Source organism: Salmo salar, chromosome 07 (assembly GCF_965601325.2).
Source record: "Salmo salar chromosome 07, fSalSal1, whole genome shotgun sequence".
NCBI classification, from domain to species: domain Eukaryota; kingdom Metazoa; phylum Chordata; class Actinopteri; order Salmoniformes; family Salmonidae; genus Salmo; species Salmo salar.
In genome coordinates, this window is record NC_138297.1 from 15721033 (window position 1) to 15744540 (window position 23508).

Below are 23508 nucleotides of genomic sequence, written 5' to 3' on the forward strand. Positions count from 1 at the left end.
TGTCAACATATTGCTTGCCTGTATTTCCCATCATACATCAGATATTGTATATGTCAGTCGTTAAGTTGTTTGTTACAATGCCCCACACACACAGCTTTAATGCAGAACATCACTTATGTCACACAGTGGAACGCTTCGGCATATCGACAAGAGACGCTGATATTCCCTGTGCTATTGATACCTGTCACTGTTAGTCAGTGTCACTGTTAGTCGGTCTTTATACAGCAGTTTAGTAGAGCCTCCAGCCTGAAAGGCTACCACAGAGCTTTGCCCATTGATTGGAGCGACCAGGCGGGTATTTGAGCTTAACCAAATAATGCCCGCTGGCAGTCCTCCCAAACAGCTGCGACCCCATTGATTTTCACTGGATGTCATGTGGGCTGAAGGGCAAGGCTTTTTCCCCTGCGGAGCTCCATTCACAAAGTACTACTGCAACTGTGACACAATGATTAGAATGTGTGCTGCTCTGCCTACTGTTTCAGTGGTATTATTAGACAAGACCCTGCAATGTTCTAGTGTAGCCAAGGAGAGCCTCTTATTGCTTCTGTGTTTGTGTGTGTGACCTTCCCAGGATTTTTGTTGTCTATCTCCTGGTTTATTGTGTGCCTCAAATTTCATCCACTCCCCTCTCCCTCTGATTTTTCTCTCCTCTTTGGAGTTCAGGTAGGTGTTCAGGTAGGTCTAGGCTAGTTAATCATTTTGGAGTTCAGGTAGGTCTAGGCTAGTTAATCATTTGGAGTTCTGGTAGGTCTAGGCTAGTTAATCATTTGGAGTTCAGGTAGGTCTAGGCTAGTTAATCATTTGGAGTTCAGGTAGGTCTAGGCTAGTTAATCATTTGGAGTTCAGGTAGGTCTAGGCTAGTTAATCATTTGGAGTTTAGGTAGGTCTAGGCTAGTTAATCATTTGGAGTTCAGGTAGGTCGAGGCTAGTTAATCATTTGGAGTTTAGGTAGGTCTAGGCTAGTTAATCATTTGGAGTTCAGGTAGGTCGAGGCTAGTTAATCATTTGGAGTTCAGGTAGGTGTTTAGGTAGGTCTAGACTAGTTGATCATTTGGAGTTCAGGTAGGTGTTCAGGTAGGTCTAGGCTAGTTAATAATTTTGGAGTTCAGGTAGGTCGAGACAAGTTAATCATTTTTGAGTTCAGGTAGGTCGAGACTAGTTAATCATTTGGAGTTCAGGTAGGTGTTCAGGTAGGTCTAGGCTAGTTGATCATTTAGAGTTCAGGTAGGTCTAAGCTAGTTAATCATTTGGAGTTCAGGTAGGTGTTCAGGTAGGTCTAGACTAGTTAATCATTTGGAGTTCAGGTAGGTGTTCAGGTAGGTCTAGACTAGTTAATCATTTGGAGTTCAGGTAGGTGTTCAGGTAGGTGTTCAGGTAGGTCTAGACTAGTTAATCATTTGGAGTTCAGGTAGGTGTTCAGGTAGGTCTAGCCTAGTTGATCATTTGGAGTTCAGGTAGGTGTTCAGGTAGGTCTAGCCTAGTTGATCATTTGGAGTTCAGGTACAGTAGCAAACTAAGGAAAGTAGGAGGGGTAAGACAGTACATCTCTCTCCATCTTCTCTTCTCTCTCCTGTAGAAACTGCTCCAGCTTCAGAACTTCAACACTCTGATGGCCGTGGTGGGGGGGCTCAGTAACAGCTCTATATCTCGCCTCAAAGACACCCAGTCACACATCAGCAACGAGACCAACAAGGTGAACTAGCATCTCATGCCTTATCTACACTCCATGCTATCGCTTTACAAACAACCTGGTGTTACCACTACAATTACTATCTGAAAACAGGAAGGATTTAGAAACGTTAGCACACGCTAACCCACATATGCCTCATCCTTCCTCCCTCTTCTCCTTCACCCCTCCTCCATCCATCCATCCATCCATCCATCCATCCATCCATCCATCCATCCATCCATCCATCCATCCATCCATCCATCCATCCATCCATCCATCCATCCATCCATCCATCCCCTCAGGTGTTCAACAGCCTGATCGAACTGGTGACGTCGTGCGGCAACTACAGCCAGTACCGACGTCGTTTCTCCGACTGCACAGGCTTCCGTTTTCCTATCCTGGGCGTGCACCTCAAGGACCTGATCGCCGTGCATGTGGCGCTGTCCGACTGGGCCGACCCAGGCAAGAGCAGGGTCAACCTGGCCAAGAGCCAACAGCTGTATGTCATTCTCCAGGAGTTGGCGCTGATCCAGACCACGCCACCCAGCATCGATGCCAACACAGACCTACTTAACCTACTGACGGTTAGTGTCACACAGCCTGGTCCCAGATCTGTTTGTACGGTCTTGACAAGTTTGTAGTGACAATGACCAGGGGGGGGTTCATATTCAAAATGTATTAAATGTGTTTGACAGATATTCCTGCTAAATGGGGGTTGGTATGTTGCTCATGTATCATTGTATCTACGTTTTCATTTGACATATATTCAACCTTTACTCTACCGTGCGTGTTTCTTCATTTATCTGTTGCAGATTTCATCTGGATGTAACCTTCATTTATCTGTTGCAGATTTCATCTGGATGTAACCTTCATTTAGCTGTTGCAGATTTCATCTGGATGTAACCTTCATTTATCTGGGGTTTTCCTGGTTACTGTCATTGAGATAAACTGCTGGCCCAAGATGGCAGAGGGAGGATGATTCGTTTAGCAATTATAACTTTTTTTTACACACTGATATATAATCTGTCAACAAATCTCTGGCAATTACGTGTTACCATGGTGAACTAGAGGACATACAAGAATATGCATAATTGACAATAAAATAATATGGTTATGTATGCAGGGGTTACCTTCAGTTAAGGACTTCCAAGAAAATGTTAATGAGAGAGAGGTTGGAGCTTAATTGGCAGTTAAGAATGCATATTAATCCTTAGGGAGGGAGGGAGAGAGAGAGAGATCTGTAACATACTAATACAGTAATCTACCACAAATGAATGGAGTCAATGATGGCGTGTGGCTAAGAGGAGGACTGTTACTCAACATTAGGGAATATATTGAAAGTGACCTGTTGGGAGTGCAAGGATGGAGAGGGAGCTTGATGGTCTAATAGGAATTGCAAATTCCAATAGGTTCTACTGGGAAATAGCTAATGACTACCTCGAAAGGGCATTCCGATTTCTGCTATTCAAATGTATTCCCACTCCTGTTTCCTCTGATAAAGCTTATTTTACACCGTAAGACTGTGATATTGCCATGTCATTTCCATTCCAGTGAAAAGTGATAGTGAATACTCTCATGATTCCTGTGTGTTCCTCTGGTGTTCTGGCTAAGATCCAAAGGTGTACTGCACTCTGGCTTGCACAGTGAAAAACGATTCTCTCGTTCTGCATTTTCAGCTACCCAGTGGGCAAAAACTGGTTGAATCAACGTTGTTTCCATTTAAATTCAACATCCAAAAACAATGTATCATAACATAAGGGAATTTAGTGTTTTTTTGTCACCCAGCACTTAACCTAAATCCAATGACATGGTGACATTTGTGTTGATTTCCTGTTGAATTCACGTTAGTTGACAACTCAACCAAATGTAAATCAAATCTAGACATTGAGCTGACGTCTGTGGGTAGACTTTCTCTCACTCACTCACTCACTCACTCACTCACTCACTCACTCACTCACTCACTCACTCACTCACTCACTCACTCACTCACTCACTCACTCACTCACTCACTCACTCACTCACTCACTCACTCACTCTCTCACTCTCTCACTCTCTCACACACACACACACACACACACACACACATTCTTAATTGCCATTCATGATTCAACCTCACCTAATACCCACTTCCAATTGGGATATGTAAATGTTGATTTCCTGTCAACTTCCTTTATTAGCCTGGTCATCTAGAGGGACATCGATACCGCCAGTCGCTGTGTGCTGTTTGAGTTGCACCCCCCTTTGCCCCTCAGAACAGCCTTAATTTGTCGGGGAATGGACTTTACATGGTGTTGAAAGCGTTCCACAGGGATGCTGGCCCATGTTGACTCCAATGCTTCCCACTGTTGTGTCAAGTTGGCTGAATGTCCTTTGAGTGGTGGACCATTCTTGATACACACAGGAAACTGTTGAGCGTGAAAAACCCAGCAGTGTTACAGTTCTTGACACAAACCGGTGCGCCTGGTACAGTGGGGGAAAAAAGTATTTGATCCCCTGCTGATTTTGTACGTTTGCCCACTTACAAAGAAATGATCAGTCTATAATTTTAATGGTAGCTTTATTTGAACAGTGAGAGACAGAATAACAACAAAAAATTCCAGAAAAACGCATGTAAAAAATGTTATAAAATGATTTGCATTTTAATGAGGGAAGTAAGTATTTGACCCCTCTGCAAAACATGACTTAGTACTTGGTGGCAAAACCCTTGTTGGCTATCACAGAGGTCAGACGTTTCTTGTAGTGCACACATCTCAGGAGGGCTTTTGTCCCACTCCTCTTTGCAGATCTTCTCCAAGTCATTAAGGTTTCGAGGCTGACATTTGACAACTCAAACATTCAGCTCCCTCCACAGATTTTCTATGGGATTAAGGTCTGGAGACTGGCTAGGCCACTCCAGGACCTTAATGTGCTTCTTCTTGAGCCACTCCTTTGTTGCCTTGGCTATGTGTTTTGGGTCATTGTCATGCTGGAATACCCATCCACGACCCATTTTCAATGCCCTGGCTGAGGGAAGGAGGTTCTCACCCAAGATTTGACAGTACATGGCCCCGTCAAATGATGCGGTGAAGTTGTCCTGTCCCCTTAGCAGAAAAACACCCTCAAAGCATAATGTTTCCACCTCCATGTTTGACGGTGGAGATGGTGTTCTTGGGGTCATTGGCAGCATTCCTCCTCCTCCAAACACGGCGAGTTGAGTTGATGCCAAAGAGCTCCATTTTGGTCTCATCTGACCACAACACTTTCACCAGTTGTCCTCTGAATCATTCAGATGTTCATTGGCAAACTTCAGACGGGCATGTATATGTATTCTTGAGCAGGGGGACCTTGCGGGCACTGCAGGATTCCAGTCCTTCACGGCGTAGTGTGTTACCAATTGTTTTCTTGGTGACTATGGTCCCAGCTGCCTTGAGATCATTGACAAGATCCTCCCATGTAGTTCTGGGCTGATTCCTCAGCATTCTCATGATCATTGCAACCCCACGAGGTGAGATCTTGCATGGAGCCCCAGGCCGAGGGATATTGACAGTTCTTTTGTGTTTCTTCCATTTGCGAATAATTGCACCAAATGTTGTCACCTTCACACCAAGCTGCTTGGCGATGGTCTTGTAGCCCATTCCAGCCTTGTGTAGGTCTACAATCTTGTCCCTGACAGCCTTGGAGAGCTCTTTGGTCTTGGCCATGGTGGAGAGTTTGGAATCTGATTGATTGATTGCTTCTGTGGACAGGTGTCTTTTTTACAGGTAACAAGCTGCAGTTAGAGTGTGCTCCTAATCTCAGCTCGTTACCTGTATAAAAGACACCTGGGAACCAGAAATCTTTCTGATTGAGAGGGGGTCAAATACTTATTTCCCTCATTAAAATGCAAATCAATTTATAACATTTTTGACATGCATTTTTCTGGATTTTTTTGTTGTTATTCTGTCTCTCACTGTTCAAATAAACCTACCATTAAAATTATAGACCGATCCTTTCTTTATCAGTGGGCAAACGTACAAAATCAGCAGGGGATCAAATAATTTTTTCCCCCCACTGTACCTACTACCATACCCCATTCAAAGGCATTTAAATATTTTGTCTTGCCCATTCACCGTCTGAATGGCACACATACACAATCCATGTCTCAATTGTCTCAAGGCTTAAAAATCCTTCTTTAACCTGTCTCCTCCCCTTCATCTACACTGATTGAAGTGGATTTAATAAGGGATCATTGCTTTCACCTAGATTCACCTGGTCACTCTATGTCATGGATAGGGGAGGTGTTCTTAATGTTTTGTACCTGGTCGTCGAACATCTCTTTCCAAAATCATGGGCATTACAATGGAGTTGGTCCCCCCTTTGCTGCTGTAACAGCCTCCACTCTTCTGGGAAGGCTTTCCACTAGAATTTGGAACATAGCTGATTAGACCTGTCTCGCAGTCAGCGTTCCAATTCATCCCAAAGGTGTTCGATGGGGTTGAGGTCAGGGCTCTGTGCAGGCCAGTCAAGCTCTTCCACACCGATCTTGACAAACCATTCTGTATGGACCTCGCTTTGTGCACGGGGGCATTGACATGCTGAAACAGGAAAGGGCCTTCCCCAAACTGTTGTCACAAAGTTGGAAGCATAGAATAGTCTAGAATGTCATTGTATGTTGTAGCGTTAAGATTTCCCTTCACTGGAACTAAGGGGCCCAGCCCGAACCATGAAAAACAGCCTTAGAACATTTTTCCTCCTCCCCCAAACTTAACAGTAGGCACTATGCATTCGGGCAGGTAGTGTTCTCCTGGCATCTGCCAAACCCAGATTCATCCGTCAGACTGCCAGATGTGAAGAGTGAATCATCACTCCAGAGAACGTGTTTCCACTGGTCCAGAGTCCAATGGCAGCGAGCTTTTCACCACTCCAGCCAACGCTTGGCATTGCGCATGGTGATCTTGGGCTTGTGTGAGGCTGCTCGGCCATGGAAACCCATTTCATGAAGCTCTCGACGAACAGTTCTTGTGCTGACCTTGCTCACAGAGGCAGTTTGGAACTTGGTAGTGAGTGTTGCAACCGAGGACAGACGTTTTTTTACACGCTACACACTTCAGCACTCAGCGGTCCCGTTCTGTGAGCTTGTGTGGCCTACCACTTCATGGCTGAGCTGTTGTTGCTCCTAGACGTTTCCACTTCACAATAACAGCACTTACAGTTGACCGGGGCAGCTCTAGCAGGGCAGAAATGTTGTCAAACTGATTTTGTTGGAAAGGTGGCATCCTATGACAGTGCCACATTGAAAGTCACTGAGCTCTTCAGTACGAGCCATTCTACTGTCAATGTTTGTCTATGGAGATCGCGTGGCTGTATGCTCGATTGCTTTTAGACCTGTCAGCAACGGGTGTTGCTGAAATAGGCAAATCCACAAACTTTTGTGTATATATAGTGTATATCAGCAAATACAATTATACACATCAAATAGAATAATCAGGCAACAGTTGAGAAATGAAATCTTCAAGGCTCCATGTGTATGACATGGAGGGTGCTATTGTGTGTCTAATATTATGACAGGCCAGGGTTTCATCTGCAGAAATATCTACTGTCTACGTTTTCTCCTAAAATAATGCCGATTTTCTCCTCAACAGGTAGTTCAACAAATCCATTCTTAATTCAAATTTCTTGACGAGGTGTTGTGCTATTTTGAAATCGATATTTATAATTTGGCATCATTGAAGTTTGTGATGAAATTGAATTTCATTTAGCCAATAATCAGCGCTTGTATTTTGGTTATAGATTTCTATTGGTTTGAATTTTGTTTTTCATGGTTTAGGGGTGCGGTGTTTTAAGAAGAAAGCTTTGTGATGATAACATTCTGGATCACAGTGTGTTAGGTATTTCTGTGCACACCTACAATATTTTTACCAAATTCCACGTGTAAAATTCCAGTGGGGCTTTTATCCCATGATGTATATTTTCAATTGGAAAGGGGTCCCCAAAATTTGCTGCAGGATTTAAGTTATGACGGACTAAAATTATAAATGGTGGGTTGGATGTGGACAGGGATTTTTTTTTTATTGCAAAATATGCTCTGTGTGCTTTCTTTTTTTTATTAGAGACTCTGTTGACCATCATCAATGAGTTGAAGGACACCTGTGGAAGTTTGCTTAGAAGTGGTCGATACTCAATCATAAAGTTCACTGGCTTTATACGGTTTATTCAACTTCAGCTTCGTTTGGATAGATGTTAGAAGATGGAGTTAAAAGTCAATACGTCTGTGAAACCATGGCAGTACAGTTAACATTGGCTCTCCACAGTAAACTCACCAAACATGCTTTAAGCCTCCTCGTCCAATCAATACACTTCTTTAGGTTTATTCATGATCCTTAAATGGAAACTGATTACATGATTATCTATTCGATATGAGAGAGAGCTGTGAACCTCTGGAAACATCAATACATTCTTCTTCTTCTCCTTCTCTGTTGTCATGGTATCTACATGCAGTAGCTATATTAATCAAGTCGCCATGTTTTGCAGGTGTCTCTGGACCAGTACCACACAGAAGAGGAGATCTACCAGCTGTCTCTACAGAAAGAGCCACGGAGTGCTAAACCAGCGGTGAGAGCTAGGGGCCAATGGGGGCCAATAGGGGCCAATGTGTTCTTCCAGCTTATATCTTATTGAACTTCTTCTATGTGTTTTTATAACTTATATAGGAAGTCAACGTATTCTTGTTATAGCTTATAGAAAACACATTATTTCTTATTGTACAGCTTATAGGAAACCTTGTGTTAATCATGTGACTTGAACACTGTTGTTCTGAACTTTTCCCTTTTATTGCTTCTAGGAAGTCTCTGGAGAACTCTCTCTTCTAAGAACTATCTTTGCTGAAATGACAACAATTTCCGCTTTATGAGTCATTGATTTATGTTCCCGTCTTTTCATTGGTTTGGCAGAACTCCGGCTCCGGCTCCGCCCCTGCTCCTGCCCCCAAGCCATCGATGATTGACGAGTGGGCTGCGTCGGTGAAGCCCAAAGCCGACCCTGCGGTCATCAACAAACACATAGAGAAGATGGTGGACGTGCGTTACGCTAAGACTCACATCTAGCCTGGTTGAACCAGATTGAATGCTGTTCTCAATGTTGAGCGCAGCATTTAGTCTGGTTTAACTCACATCCAATTGATGGCTAATTACAACTTGTTGAGGCCATGTAATTGGCTTGGAACATAGTAGTTATCCTCACAGCTTCCCTGTTATTAATCACAATGAGTCCCAGTCATGACAACCGTAGTACTCTGTTTTGATATGCTGTAGTGATGTGTTTCCTTGGTTACAGTCTGTCTTCAAGAACTTTGACATGGACGGGGACGGTCACATCTCCAGGGAGGAGTTTGAGATCATCAGGAACAACTTCCCCTACCTCAGCAAGTTTGGAGAACTGGACAAAAACCAGTGAGAGACAAAACCAGCATCTCAGCAACTGTTAACCGTAGGCTACATGGCAACAGTCACGTATAACTGATATTGTAACCGTAGGCTACGTGGCAACAGTCACGTATAACTGATATTGTAACCGTAGGCTACATGGCAACAGTCACGTATAACTGATATTGTAACCGTAGGCTACATGGCAACAGTCACGTATAACTGATATTGTAACCATAGGCTACGTAGAAACAGTCACGTATAACTGATATTGTAACCGTAGGCTACGTAGAAACAGTCACGTATAACTGATATTGTAACCGTAGGCTACGTGGCAACAGTCACGTATAACTGATATTGTAACCGTAGGCTACATGGCAACAGTCACGTATAACTGATATTGTAACCGTAGGCTACATGGCAACAGTCACGTATAACTGATATTGTAACCGTAGGCTACATGGCAACAGTCACGTATAACTGATATTGTAACCGTAGGCTACATGGCAACAGTCACGTATAACTGATATTGTAACCGTAGGCTACGTAGCAACAGTCCCTCCCTCCCTCTCCCTCGCTCTTCCCTCTCTCTCGCTCTTTCCCTCTCTCTCGCTCTCTTTCCCTCTCTCTCGCTCTCTTTCCCTCTCTCTCGCTCTCTTTCCCTCTCTCCCTGTCGCTCTCTCTCTCTGTCGCTCCCTCTCTCTCTCTGTCGCGCTCTCTCTCTCTCTGTCGCGCTCTCTCTCTCTCTGTCGCGCTCTCTCTCTCTCTGTCGCGCTCTCTCTCTCTCTGTCGCGCTCTCTCTCTCTCTCTCTCTCTGTCGCGCTCGCTCTCTCTCTCTCTGTCGCGCTCGCTCTCTCTCTCTCTGTCGCGCTCGCTCTCTCTCTCTGTCTCGCTCGCTCTCTCTCTGTCTCGCTCGCTCTCTCTCTGGCTCGCTCGCTCTCTCTCTGGCTCGCTCGCTCTCTCTCTCTCTGGCTCGCCGCTCGCTCTCTCTCTGGCTCGCCGCTCGCTCTCTCTCTGGCTCGCCGCTCGCTCTCTCTCTGGCTCGCCGCTCGCTCTCTCTCTGGCTCGCCGCTCGCTCTCTCTCTGGCTCGCTCGCTCTCTCTCTGGCTCGCTCGCTCTCTCTCTGGCTCGCTCGCTCTCTCTCTGGCTCGCTCGCTCTCTCTCTGGCTCGCCGCTCGCTCTCTCTCTAGCTCGCTCGCTCTCTCTCTGGCTCGCCGCTCGCTCTCTCTCTGGCTCGCTCGCTCTCTCTCTGGCTCGCTCTCTCGCTCGCTCTCTCTCGCTCTCTCGCTCTCTCTGTCTCGCTCGCTCGCTCTCTCTGTCTCGCTCGCTTGCTCTCTCTGGCTCGCTCGCTCGCTCTCTCTCTGTCTCTCTGTCTCGCTCTCTCTCTGTCTCGCTCGCTCTCTCTCTGTCTCGCTCGCTCGCTCTCTCTCTGTCTCGCTCGCTCGCTCTCTCTCTGTCTCGCTCGCTCGCTCTCTCTCTGTCTCGCTCGCTCGCTCTCTCTCTGTCTCGCTCGCTCTCTCTCTGTCTCGCTCGCTCTCTCTCTGGCTCGCTCGCTCGCTCTCTGTCTCGCTCGCTCGCTCGCTCTCTGTCTCGCTCGCTCGCTCGCTCTCTGTCTCGCTCGCTCGCTCTCTGTCTCGCTCTGGCTCTCTCTCTGTCTCGCTCTGGATCTCTCTCTCTGTCTCGCTCTGGATCTCTCTCTCTGTCTCGCTCTGGCTCTCTCTCTCTGTCTCGCTCTGGCTCTCTCTCTCTGTCTCGCTCTGGCTCTCTCTCTGTCTCGCTCTGGCTCTCTCTCTGTCTCGCTCTGGCTCTCTCTCTCTGTCTCGCTCTGGCTCTCTCTCTGTCTCGCTCTGGCTCTCTCTCTGTCTCGCTCTGGCTCTCTCTCTGTCTCGCTCTGGCTCTCTCTCTGTCTCGCTCTGGCTCTCTCTCTGTCTCGCTCTGGCTCTCTCTCTGTCTCGCTCTGGCTCTCTCTCTGTCTCGCTCTGGCTCTCGCTCTCTCTCTGTCTCGCTCTGGCTCTCGCTCTCTCTCTGTCTCGCTCTGGCTCTCGCTCTCTCTCTGTTTCGCTCTCTCGCGCCCTTGCTCTCTCTCTCTCTCGCGCCCTTGCTCTCTCTCTCTCTCTCGCCCCCTTGCTCTCCCTCTCTCTCGCGCCCTTGCTCTCCCTCTCTCTCGCGCTCTTGCTCTCCCTCTCTCTCGCGCCCTTGCTCTCCCTCTCTCTCGCGCCCTTGCTCTCCCTCTCTCTCGCGTCCTTGCTCTCCCTCTCTCTCGCGTCCTTGCTCTCCCTCTCTCTCGCGCCCTTGCTCTCTCTCGCGCCCTTGCTCTCTCTCGCGCCCTTGCTCTCTCTCGCTCCCTCTATATCCCTCTCGCTCCCTCTATATCCCTCTCGCTCCCTCTATATCCCTCTCGCTCTCTATCCCTCTCGCTCTCTATCCCTCTCGCTCTCTATCCCTCTCGCTCTCTATCCCTCTCCCTCTCTATCCCTCTCCCTCGCTCTCCCGCTCGCTCTCGTCTTTCTCTCACTCCCTCTCGCTCTCCCGCTCTCTATCCCTCTCCCTCCCACTCTCCATCCCTCTCCTCACGCTCTCCATCCCTCTCGCTCTCGCTGTCTCTTCCTCTCGCTCTCTCTTCCTCTCGTCTTGCTCTCGCTGTCTCTTCCTCTCGCTCTCTTCCTCTCGTCTTGCTCTCTCTCCCTCTCTCACTCCCTCTCGCTCTCGCTCTCCCTCATTCCCTCCCTCCCGCTCTCCCTCTCCCCCTCGCTCCCTCTCCCCCTCGCTCCCTCTCCCCCTCGCTCCCTCTCCCTCTCTATCCCGCTCCCTCTCTATCCCGCTCCCTCTCTATCCCTCTCCCTCTCTATCCCTCTCCCTCTCTATCCCTCTCCCTCTCTATCCCTCTCGCTCTCTATCCCTCTCGCTCTCTATCCCTCTCCCTCCCACTCTCTGTCTCTCTCCCGCTCGCTCTCCCTCTCGCTCTCTCTTCCTCTTGCTCTCTCTTCCTCTCGTCTTTCTCTCCATCCCTCTCGCTCTCCCGCTCTCTATCCCTCCCACTCTCCATCCCTCTCCCTCCCGCTCTCCATCCCTCTCGCTGTCTCTTCCTCTCGCTCTCTCTTCCTCTCGTCTTGCTCTCGCTGTCTCTTCCTCTCGCTCTCTCTTCCTCTCGTCTTGCTCTCGCTGTCTCTTCCTCTCGCTCTCTCTTCCTCTCGTCTTGCTCTCGCTGTCTCTTCCTCTCGCTCTCTTCCTCTCGTCTTGCTCTCTCTCCCTCTCACTCCCTCTCGCTCTCCCTCATTCCCTCCCTCCCGCTCTCCCTCTCTCTCTCTCGCTTTCCCTCCCTCCCTCCCTCCCTCCCTCCCTCCCTCCCTCCCTCCCTCCCTCCCTCCCTCCCTCCCTCCCTCCCTCCCTCCCTCCCTCCCTCCCTCCCTCCCTCCCTCCCTCCCTCCCTCCCTCCCTCCCTCCCTCCCTCCCTCCCTCCCTCCCTCCCTCCCTCACTCTCCCTCTCGCCTTCGCCTTCCCTCCCTCTCGCTCTCTCTTCCTCTCCGTCTCCCTCTCCGTCTTTTTCACTCTCGCTCTCCCTCTCGCTCTCGCTCTCGCTCTCGCTCTCCCTCTCTCCCTCTCGCTCTCCCTCTCTCCCTCTCTCCCTCTCGCTCTCGCTCTCCCTCTCGCTCTCCCTCTCGCTCTCCCTCTCGCTCTCCCTCTCGCTCTCCCTCTCGCTCTCCCTCTCGCTCTCCCTCTCGCTCTCCCTCTCGCTCTCCCTCTCGCTCTCCCTCTCTCGCTCCCTCTCGCTCTCCCTCTCTCGCTCTCCCTCGCTCTCTCACCCTCCCTCTCGCTCCCTCTCACCCTCCCTCTCACCCTCTCTCCATCGCTCACTCTTATTTTCTTTCTGCCTCTCCCTCTCCTCCCCTCACTCCTTTCCCCCCTCCCTCCTCTCAATTCAATTCAAGGGGCTTTATTGTCATGGGAAACATATGTTTACATTGCCAAAGCAAGTGAAATATATAATGAACAAAAGTGAAATAAACAATAAAGATTAACAGTAAACATTACACTCACAAAAGTTTCAAAGGAATAGAGACATTTCAAATGTCATATTATGTCTATATACAGTGTTGTATCGATGTGCAAATAGTTAAAGTACTAAAGAGAAAATGTATAAACATGAGTTGTATTTACAATGGTGTTTGTTCTTCACTGGTTGCCCTTTTCTTGTGACAATAGGTCACACATCTTGCTGCTGTGATGGCACACTGTGGTATTTCACCCAGTAGATATGGGAGTTGATCAACATTTGATTTGTTTTAGAATTCTTGTAGATCTGTGTAATCTGAGGGAAATATGTGTCTCTAATATTGCCATACATTTGGCAGGAGGTTAGGAAGTGCAGCTCAGTTTCCACCTCATTTTGTGGGCAGTGTGCACATAGCCTGTCTTCTCTTGAGAGCCAGGTCTGCCTACGGCGGCCTTTCTCAATAGCAAGGCTATGCTCACTGAGTCTGTACATAGTCAAAGCTTTCCTTAAGTTTGGGTCAGTCATGATGGTCAGGTATTCTGCCACTGTGTGCTCTCTGTTTAGGGCCAAATAGCATTCCAGTTTGCTCTGTTTTTTTGTTAATTCTTTCCATTGTGTCAAGTAATTATCTTTTTGTTTTTTCATGATGTGGTTGGGTCTAATTATGTTGCTGTCCTGGGGCTCTGTAGGGTCTGTTTGTGTTTGTGAACAGAGCCCCAGGACCAGCTTTCTTAGGGGACGGTTTCCCAGGTTCATCTCTCTGTTGGTGATGGCTTTGTTATGGAAGGTTTGGGAATCCCTTCCTTTTAGGTGGTTGTAGAATTTAACGGCTCTTTAAAAGGATTTTGATAATTAATGGGTATCGGCCTAATTCTGCTCTGAATGCATTATTTGGTGTTTTACATTGTACACAGAGGATATTTTTTTGCAGAAATCTGTATGCAGAGTCTCAATTTCGTTTTAGTTCTATTTTGTGAAGTCTTGGTTGGTGAGCGTACCCCAGACCTCACAACCATAAAGGGCAATGGGTTCTATAACTGATTCAATTATTTTTAGCTAGATCCTAATTGGTATGTCGATTTTTATGTTCCTTTTGAAGGCATAGAATGCCCTTCTTGCCTTGTCTCTCAGACCGTTCACAGTTTTGTGGAAGTTACCCTTGGCGCTGATGTTTAGGCCGATGTATGTATAGTTTTTTGGGTGCTCTACGACAACGATGTCTGGATGGAATTTGTATTTGTGGTCCTGGCAACTAGACCTTATTTGCTGCAGACTGTTCTAGAGCCCTCGACAATTCGTTGATGTGCCTTCGGAAAGTATTCTGACCCCTTGACTTTTCCCACATTTTGTTATGTTACAGCCTTATTAGCCTTATTAAAAAATGGGGGAAAAAATTTAAATACTCAATCTACACACAATATCCCATAATGACAAATCAAAAACAGTTTTCAAATGTTTGTAAAAAAAAAAAATATATATATATATTCAGACCCTTTGCTATGAGACTCGATATTGAGCTCAGGTGCATCCTGTTTCAATTGATCATCATTGAGATGTTTCTACAACTTGATTGGAGTCCACATGTGGAAAATTCAATTGATTGGACATGGTTTGGAAAGGCACACGCCTGTCTATATGAGGTCCCACAGTTGACAGTGCATGTAAGAGCAAAAACCAAGCCATGAGGTCAAAGGAATTGTTCGTAGAGCTCAGAGACAGGATGTGTCGAGGCATAGATCTGGGAAGGGTACCAAAACATTTCTGCAGCATTGAAAGTCCCAAGAACACAGTGGCCTCCATCATTATTAAATGGTAGAAGTTTGGAACAACCAAGACTCTTCCTAGAGCTGGCTCCCGACTAAACTGAGGAATCGGGGGAGTCAGGGAGGTGACCAAGAACCCGATGGTCACTCTGACAGAGCTCTAGAGTTCCTCTGTGGAGATGGGAGAACCATCTCTGTAGCACTCCACCAATCAGGTCTTTATGGTGGAGTGACCAGATGGAAGCCACTCCTCAGTAAAAGGCACATGACAACCCGCTTGGAGTTTTCCCAAAAGGCACCTAAAGACTCTAAGACCATGAGAAACAAGATTCTCTGGTCTGATGAAACCAAGATTAAATTCTTTGGCCTGAATGCAAAGCGTCGCATCTGGAAGAAACCTGGCACCATCCCTATGGTGGTGGCAGCATCATGTTGTGGCAGGGACTGGGAGACTTGTCAGGATCGAGGCAAAGATGAATGGAGCAAAGTACAGAGAGATCCTTGATGAAAACCTGCTCCAGTGTGCTCAAGACCTCAGACTGGGGCGAAGGTTCACCTTCCAACAGGCCAACGACACTAAGCACACTGCCAAGACAACGCAGGAGGTGCATCGGGACAAGTCTCTGAATGTCCTTGAGTGGCCCAGCCAGAGCCCGGACTTAAACCAGATCGAACATCTCTGGAGAGACCTGAAAATAGCTGTCCAGCGACGCTCCCCATCCAACCTGACAAAGATTGAGATGATCTGCTGAGAAGAATGGGAGAAACTCCCCAAATACAGGTGTTCCAAGCTTGTAGCGTCATACCCAAGACTCGAGGCTGTAATCACTGCCAAAGATGCTTCAACAAAGTACTGAGTCAAGGGTTTGAATACTTATGTAAATGTGACATTTCTGTTTTTTTTATTTTTTATAAATAAGCAAACAATTCTCCAAAACTGTTTTTGCTTTGTCGTTATGGGGTATTGTGTCTAGATTGATGAGGGAAAGAAAACAATTGAATACATTTTAGAATACGGCTGTAATGTAACAGAATGTGGAAAAGGTCTAGGGGTCTGAATACTTTCCGAAAGCACTGTATATGTTGAAGAGTGGAGCTCAAGCTGCATCCCTGTCTCACCCCACGGCCCCGAGGAAAGAAGTTTGTGTTTTTAGCCAATTTTGTTTTGTGTACATGGATTTTATAATGTTGAATGTTTGTCCCCCAACACTGCTTTCCATCAATTTGTATAGCAGACCCTCATGCCAAATTTAGTCCAACCTTTTTTTTTTTACATCAACAAAACATGAGAAGTCTTCGCCGTTGTTTTGGTTTGTTTGTTTGTCAATTGGAATGTGTGGTCTGTATATTTGATCATTTCATTCAGGATACCATCAACACCACAGGCCTTTTTGGGTTGGAGAGTTTGTATTTTGTCCTGTAGTTCATTCAATGTAATTGGAGAATCCAGTGGCTTCTGGTAGTCTTTAATAGTTGATTCTAAGATATGTTTTTGTTGTTGGTTCTTTGTTATCGAGCCAAAAAGATTGGAGAAGTGGTTTATCCGTTCATCTCCATTTTGGATAGATAACTCTTCGTGTTGTTTGTTTCTTCGGTTTTTGCATTCTTCATCAAACCATTTGTCATTGTTGTTCATTTTCTTCAGTTGTCTTGCTTAATTTTTTTATTTGATATGGGAGCTTAGAGGTCAAATATACTGTTTAGGTTTTCTACTACCTTCACTATTACAGTGAAACGTTATGTCCAGGAAGTTGTCTAAATGGGATTGAATTTGTTTCCTAATAGTTTTTTGATAGGTTTCTACACTACCTGCCATCTTTAGCATTTCTTAATATTATGCAGTTCCTTTAGCTTTGATGCCTCATGATTGAGTATTGCTCTGTTCAATTAGACTGATTTTGCTGAGATCTGATAGGGGTGTCAGTGGGCTGACTGCGAACACTCTGAGAGACTCTGGGTTGAGGTCAGTGAGAATGTAATCTACAATACTACTGCCAAGGGATGAGTTATAGGTGCACTTACCGTAAGAGTCCCCACAAAGCCTACCATTGACTATGTACAAACCCAGTGTGCGACAGAGCTGCAGGAGTTGTGACCTTTTTGTTGTTAGTGGTTGTTTTGCCGTCGTGTCTAGGAGGGTATATTTGGGAGGGGAAGGCTGTCAGGTAGGTGTTTGTCCCTTTGGGTGATAAGAGTGTCAGGTTCTTGTCCAGTTCTGGCATTTAGGTGGCCACAGACTAGTACCTGGAAATGGTTGATCTCCCCTTCTAGGATGGAGAAGCTGTCTTCATTAAAGTATGGGGATTCTGTTAGGGGGATAGAGGTAGCAGACATCAGGACATTTCTCTCTGTTGAGATCGTTTGATAATTCATTTCTAGCCAGATGTAAAATGTTGCTGTTTTGACAAATTTACTAGAGATGGTTAGATCTGCTCTACACCAAATGAGCGTACCCCCTGAGTTTTATGGCTGGTACTGCTGGTCCCTGTTTTACTGCTGGTAGTTTGGTTGATGGGACTACCAGCTCTCTGTAAACTAGACAGCAACCAGTGGGCCCGTTTTCTCTATACCACATTTCTTTTAAGATGGAAATGTCTGTATTTCCAATTTCTTTGATGAAGTCTGGGTTCCCGGCTCTTTAGTCCAATGGTAGATGACCTTTCTCTCTCTTCTCCCCTTCCTCCTCTCCACCTCCCCTCCTCTCCTCTCCTCCTCCCCTTCCTCCTCTCCACCACCTCTCCTCTCCTCCTCCCCACCTCTCCTCTCCCTCCCTCCAGAGATGGGCAGATCAGCCGGGAAGAGATGATCGACTACTTCATGAAGGCCAGCTCTCTGCTCAACTGTAAGATGGGCTTCATCCACACCTTCACAGAGACCACCTACGTCAAACCCACCTTCTGTGAACACTGCGCTGGCTTTGTGAGTATCTTATCCACTGGTCAGTTTGACCATCCATCCTCCCTCTAAAGTACAATGCAGACTCATACAGACTAATTACCACAATGTCTTAAAATAGATGATTTGAATCGCAAAAGAGAGCCTTGGTCAAAATTGCTATGATTTTGTATAGGTCTCTATTCCCGTACTATTCCCTACTGTCTTCAATGCATTTTTAACTGGATTGATTAAATTGGTTGGTGAAAGGGCTGTTTGGACAGAATGTCATTGATAAACATTGATGGCTCTCGAGTGCCACAGCGGTCCAAGGCACTGTATCTCAGTGCTAGAGGCGTCACTACAGACCCTGGTTCGATCCCGGGCTGTATCACAACCGGCCGTAATTGGGAGTCCCATAGGGCGGCGCACAATTGGCCCAGCGCTGTCCGCGTTAGGGGAGGGTTTGGCCGGGGTGGGCCGTCATTGAAAATAACAATTTGTTCTTAACTGACTTGCCTAGTTAAATAAAGGTTAAATAAATAAAATAAATGGACACGCCCTGTCGCTCTGAGTATTCTGACAAATTTTTGTGAAAGTTCCGGACAAATGCATAAATTACAACATTTGCACAGTAACCCCATTTATTATTCTGTATTAATATTTGGTCTGGTCTAGAGGCCATGCCAATTATTTGGAGATACCTCACCATCCCATTACTGTAACACAGCAGGCAGGTAATTGGGTCCTTGACAAGCCTGGTTTTTCATGTGCTTGTGTGAGGAGACAGACCGAGTGGTGTCTGAGTTCTTCAGAGGAACTCTCTGTTGCCTCACACACGGCCAGTGAGTCAGCAGAGTGTATAATGAGAGCCAATGATGGCTTTATACTGAGGTGACTGGGTGACCGCTCCTGAGACAACGAACAGGTGCACAGACAGAGACAGATGAGGTGCAGCACATCGACAAACACACACACACACACACACACACACACACACACACACACACACACACACACACACACACACACACACACACACACACACACACACACACACACACACACACACAGCGTCTGACTCACACACACACTTTCTCTAAAAAACTAAAAAAACACCCTTACACTTACCCCACCCCCACCTTCTACACACACTGATGATTCACACAAGGGGCGCTAAGTGGAATTTCCATGCCCTTCTGGGAAAATTGTAATCAAAAATGAAACGGAGGGAGGAAGAAAAGATTAGCTCGGTAACAGTGTGTGGCGGAGCGACAGGGCCACCAGCTACTTCCTGTCTGCCTGCTTTCCTGTTGGCTTCGGGTCAAACATTTCAACTTCCCATTTTTCTGCACTGAAAAAACAAGCCACCCGCCACCATTACGGTGTGGCTCAGACTTCTCTTCGTAATCCAACATCGTTTTAATGTCTCTCCTCTGACAGCCACCGCTGTAGTCTTATCACATACTTACTGAAGCTTCCTGTGAATGGGTCTTGTTACTCACTGTGTAGTTCAACACTGGGAGATAGGACAGTGCCTTCCCAACTGGCAGCCTCTTCCCTATATTTGACTAGGGCCCATTTGGTATGTAGCCAGGGAGGGACAGAGTGTTGTCATGCTCCAGGGGCTGGAGATATAGGTTAAACAAGGGGTCAGTGGGAAGGATTGGTGTTTAGTTCTCTATAAAGCCATGTCTGTGGATCTGGGATGTGGCTCTTGTTCTTGGTGTCTGACTGGTGGGAGGTGTTTATGTCCTGTTGGTCTAGTTTAGGAAAGAAAAGGTAAACTCTTTGAAGCCATGTCTGGTCAGTGTTTTGGTGCCATCGAGGCTTGTTTGTGTTTGTTTGTTGGTTCCTGCTGTGTGTGTGTGTGTCCGTCCATGTGTGTGTTTGTGTGTCCTGTGTGTGTCCGTGTGTCCATCCATGTGTCCGTGTGTCCGTCCTGTGTCCGTGTGTCCGTCCTGTGTGTGTGTCCGTCCTGTGTGTGTGTCCGTCCTGTGTGTGTGTCCGTCCTGTGTGTGTGTCCGTCCGTGTGTGTGTGTGTGTGTGTGTGTGTGTGTGTGTGTGGTCAGGGTATTCTGTCCTCAGATCTCTGCTGTGGCTGTGATCTCCTGGACCAGTCTTTCATGTCATTGTTCCCCCGCGGTGGGCTCCTAGTGCCTGCTTGATCTCACTCTCCCACCACCTCCCTTCTCTTCCACCTCTCTCTTTCTACCTCTAATGCTCATTTTCTCTTTCTCTCTCACACTTCCTATCAGTAGCTCGGTTTCGGTCCAATTGTTGACAGATTTTCATCCGAATGTTCGAAAATCTGCATATTTTTTTTTTAATCTATTATTTTTTTTTTACCAGAGAAGTGTTTCCATCAAATGAACTTGGTGCAGATAAAAGTAGTGCACATATAAGAACTTTTGCGGTTAAATTCCCATGTACCGGATAAAAATAAACAGCCCATAAATACAGGCCATAAATACAGTGGTTTCCATCGCATTTTCAACTCTAAAATGTTGCATTATATAGCGAATGTGCCCACTCTGGTCTTGGCACGTGCACTCTAGCCTACAGCTACCAGATACAGTGAGGGTATAGCCTACAGCTACCAGATACAGTGAGGGTATAGCCTACAGCTACCAGATACAGTGAGGGTATAGCCTACAGCTACCAGATACAGTTAGGGTATAGCCTACAGCTACCAGATACAGTGAGGGTATAGCCTACAGCTACCAGATACAGTGAGGGTATAGCCTACAGCTACCAGATACAGTGAGGGTATAGCCTACAGCTACCAGATACAGTGAGGGTATAGCCTACAGCTACCAGATACAGTGAGGGTATAGCCTACAGCTACCAGATACAGTGAGGGTATAGCCTACAGCTACCAGATACAGTGAGGGTATAGCCTACAGCTACCAGATACAGTGAGGGTATAGCCTACAGCTACCAGATACAGTGAGGGTATAGCCTACAGCTACCAGATACAGTGAGGGTATAGCCTACAGCTACCAGATACAGTGAGGGTATAGCCTACAGCTACCAGATACAGTGAGGGTATAGCCTACAGCTACCAGATACAGTGAGGGTATAGCCTCCAGCTACCAGATACAGTGAGGGTATAGCCTCCAGCTACCAGATACAGTGAGGGTATAGCCTCCAGCTACCAGATACAGTGAGGGTATAGCCTCCAGCTACCAGATACAGTGAGGGTATAGCCTCCAGCTACCAGATACAGTGAGGGTATAGCCTACATGATGAGGTTATTATGGACAAAAAAAGCTGTTGTTTTTACGGCAGCCAATCGATGATCGTGTCACCAGAATAACCTTCCTGAGTGGGGCAGCGGTCTAAGGCACTGCATCTCAGTGCTACAGCGTCACTACAGACCTCGGGCTGTATCACAACCGGCCGCGATCGGGTGTCCCGTAGGGCGGCGCACAATTGGCCCAGCGTCGTCCGGGGTGGGCCGTCATTGTAAATAAGAATTTGTTGTTAACTGACTTGCCTAGTTAAATAAAGGTTAAATTATAATACATTTCAATAAGACTCTTGATATTAATTAGAAAGGAGCATCTAGCTTCAAGCAACCACTTTCACCATCCTGTAAAGTTCATCATAACTTATTTCATCTGGAGCCTAATAAACTGCATGCTTGCCTCAATCGTAGTGGGTTGACCACACAATATCATCGCGTGACTTTGATGTGATGATTATTATATCAATATTTGCGCATAATTTTACAGACACAAAAACAGCTCACCTTGTGTAGCGTATTTTGTTTTGCCGACAAGTCTCTTTTTCCAGCCGTCACTCTGTTTCTACCTGTCTCTCTTTCTACCTCTCCCTCTCTCTCCCCACAACCACCTGCTCCTCCTCCGCATTTTTCATCCTCTTCTCTCTTCTTTCTTCTCTCTTTCTTCTCTCTCTTTCTTCTCTTTCCTCCTTATTACTCTTCCTTCATCTGTCACTTCCCCCACCTCCCTGTGTCTCCTTCATGTTCCAAGATTCTTATGAAAAGAAGTGACACATTTCTTCTCTTTCTTTCTCTCTCTCTTTCTCTCTCTCTCTCTTTCTCTCTCTCTCTTTCTCTTTCTCTTTCTCTCTCTCTCTCTCTCTCTCTCTCTCTCTCCCCTCTCTCCAGATATGGGGCTTCTACAAACAGGGATACAAGTGTAAAGGTAAGAGTATCAATACATTTATCTAACTTGAATAGTTCAAATAGCTCCAACATGTCTATGATATAAAAACTATTATTAATTCTGCCCCAACATGTCTATGAAATACATTTTTTATGAATTCTTCCGAACATGGCGTCATCGAATTACCAATTCCCTTTGTCATCATCGATTGCAAACAATCATCACTCAAACCAAAGGTGGCTTTGAGCTTAATGTCAACGGCATGGAAACCATGGCAAATATATCAGAGTACATGACATTATCTGCTTACAGGGCTCCCTATGTCAACACTTGAACAGAGCACAAAGGATCATCATTAAATGTGTTGACATTGGGAGCCCTGAATGAGGATAATGTAAGGTAGTCTGACCACGTGTTGTCATTGGGAGCCCTGAATGAGGATAATGTAAGGTAGTCTGACCACGTGTTGACATTGGGAGCCCTGAATGAGGATAATGTAAGGTAGTCTGACCATGTGTTGACATTGGGAGCCCTGAATGAGGATAATGTAAGGTAGTCTGACCATGTTGACATTGGGAGCCCTGAATGAGGATAATGTAAGGTAGTCTGACCACGTGTTGACATTGGGAGCCCTGAATGAGGATAATGTAAGGTAGTCTGACCACGTGTTGACATTGGGAGCCCTGCAATGAGGATAATGTAAGGTAGTCTGACCACGTGTTGACATTGGGAGCCCTGAATGAGGATAATGTAAGGTAGTCTGACCACGTGTTGACATTGGGAGCCCTGAATGAGGATAATGTAAGGTAGTCTGACCACGTGTTGCCATTGGGAGCCCTGAATGAGGATAATGTAAGGTAGTCTGACCACGTGTTGACATTGGGAGCCCTGAATGAGGATAATGTAAGGTAGTCTGACCACGTGTTGACATTGGGAGCCCTGAATGAGGATAATGTAAGGTAGTCTGACCACGTGTTGACATTGGGAGCCCTGAATGAGGATAATGTAAGGTAGTCTGACCACGTGTTGACATTGGGAGCCCTGAATGAGGATAATGTAAGGTAGTCTGACCACGTGTTGACATTGGGAGCCCTGAATGAGGATAATGTAAGGTAGTCTGACCACGTGTTGACATTGGGAGCCCTGAATGAGGATAATGTAAGGTAGTCTGACCACGTGTTGCCATTGGGAGCCCTGAATGAGGATAATGTAAGGTAGTCTGACCACGTGTTGCCATTGGGAGCCCTGAATGAGGATAATGTAAGGTAGTCTGACCACGTGTTGCCATTGGGAGCCCTGAATGAGGATAATGTAAGGTAGTCTGACCACGTGTTGACATTGGGAGCCCTGAATGAGGATAATGTAAGGTAGTCTGACCACGTTGACATTGGGAGCCCTGAATGAGGATAATGTAAGGTAGTCTGACCACGTGTTAACATTGGGAGCCCTGAATGAGGATAATGTAAGGATGTCTGACCATGTTGACATTGGGAGCCCTGAATGAGTCACATGGCAGACTTCCACTAGCTCCAACCCCCCTTTAGCATACACCTGAACTCTGTCTGTACTACAGTCAGTAGACTGTGTCTGTCTCTCAGGTTAGTGTCCCAAATGGAACCCAATTCCCAATGTAGTGCACTGTTTTTGTCCCGTGCGCTATGGGCCCTGGTCAAAAGTAGTGCACTTCGTAGGGTGC

At 46.5% G+C, this 23508-nt stretch overlaps 1 protein-coding gene across 6 annotated transcripts in view; it reads left to right on the plus strand.

The window, feature by feature from the left end:
- The window catches only part of LOC106608563 (RAS guanyl-releasing protein 2), a 54826-nt gene that overhangs the window by 25707 nt on the left and 5611 nt on the right, over positions 1–23508 (plus strand). For all 6 annotated transcript variants that reach the window (XM_045721568.2, XM_045721566.2, XM_045721564.2 and 3 more), the window contains 7 exons: positions 1577–1693; positions 1972–2253; positions 8159–8239; positions 8578–8703; positions 8960–9075; positions 17583–17724; positions 21815–21851. In XM_045721568.2, the coding sequence (XP_045577524.1) occupies positions 1577–1693; positions 1972–2253; positions 8159–8239; positions 8578–8703; positions 8960–9075; positions 17583–17724; positions 21815–21851 (901 nt within the window). The remainder of the gene's footprint in view (positions 1–1576; positions 1694–1971; positions 2254–8158; positions 8240–8577; positions 8704–8959; positions 9076–17582; positions 17725–21814; positions 21852–23508) is intronic.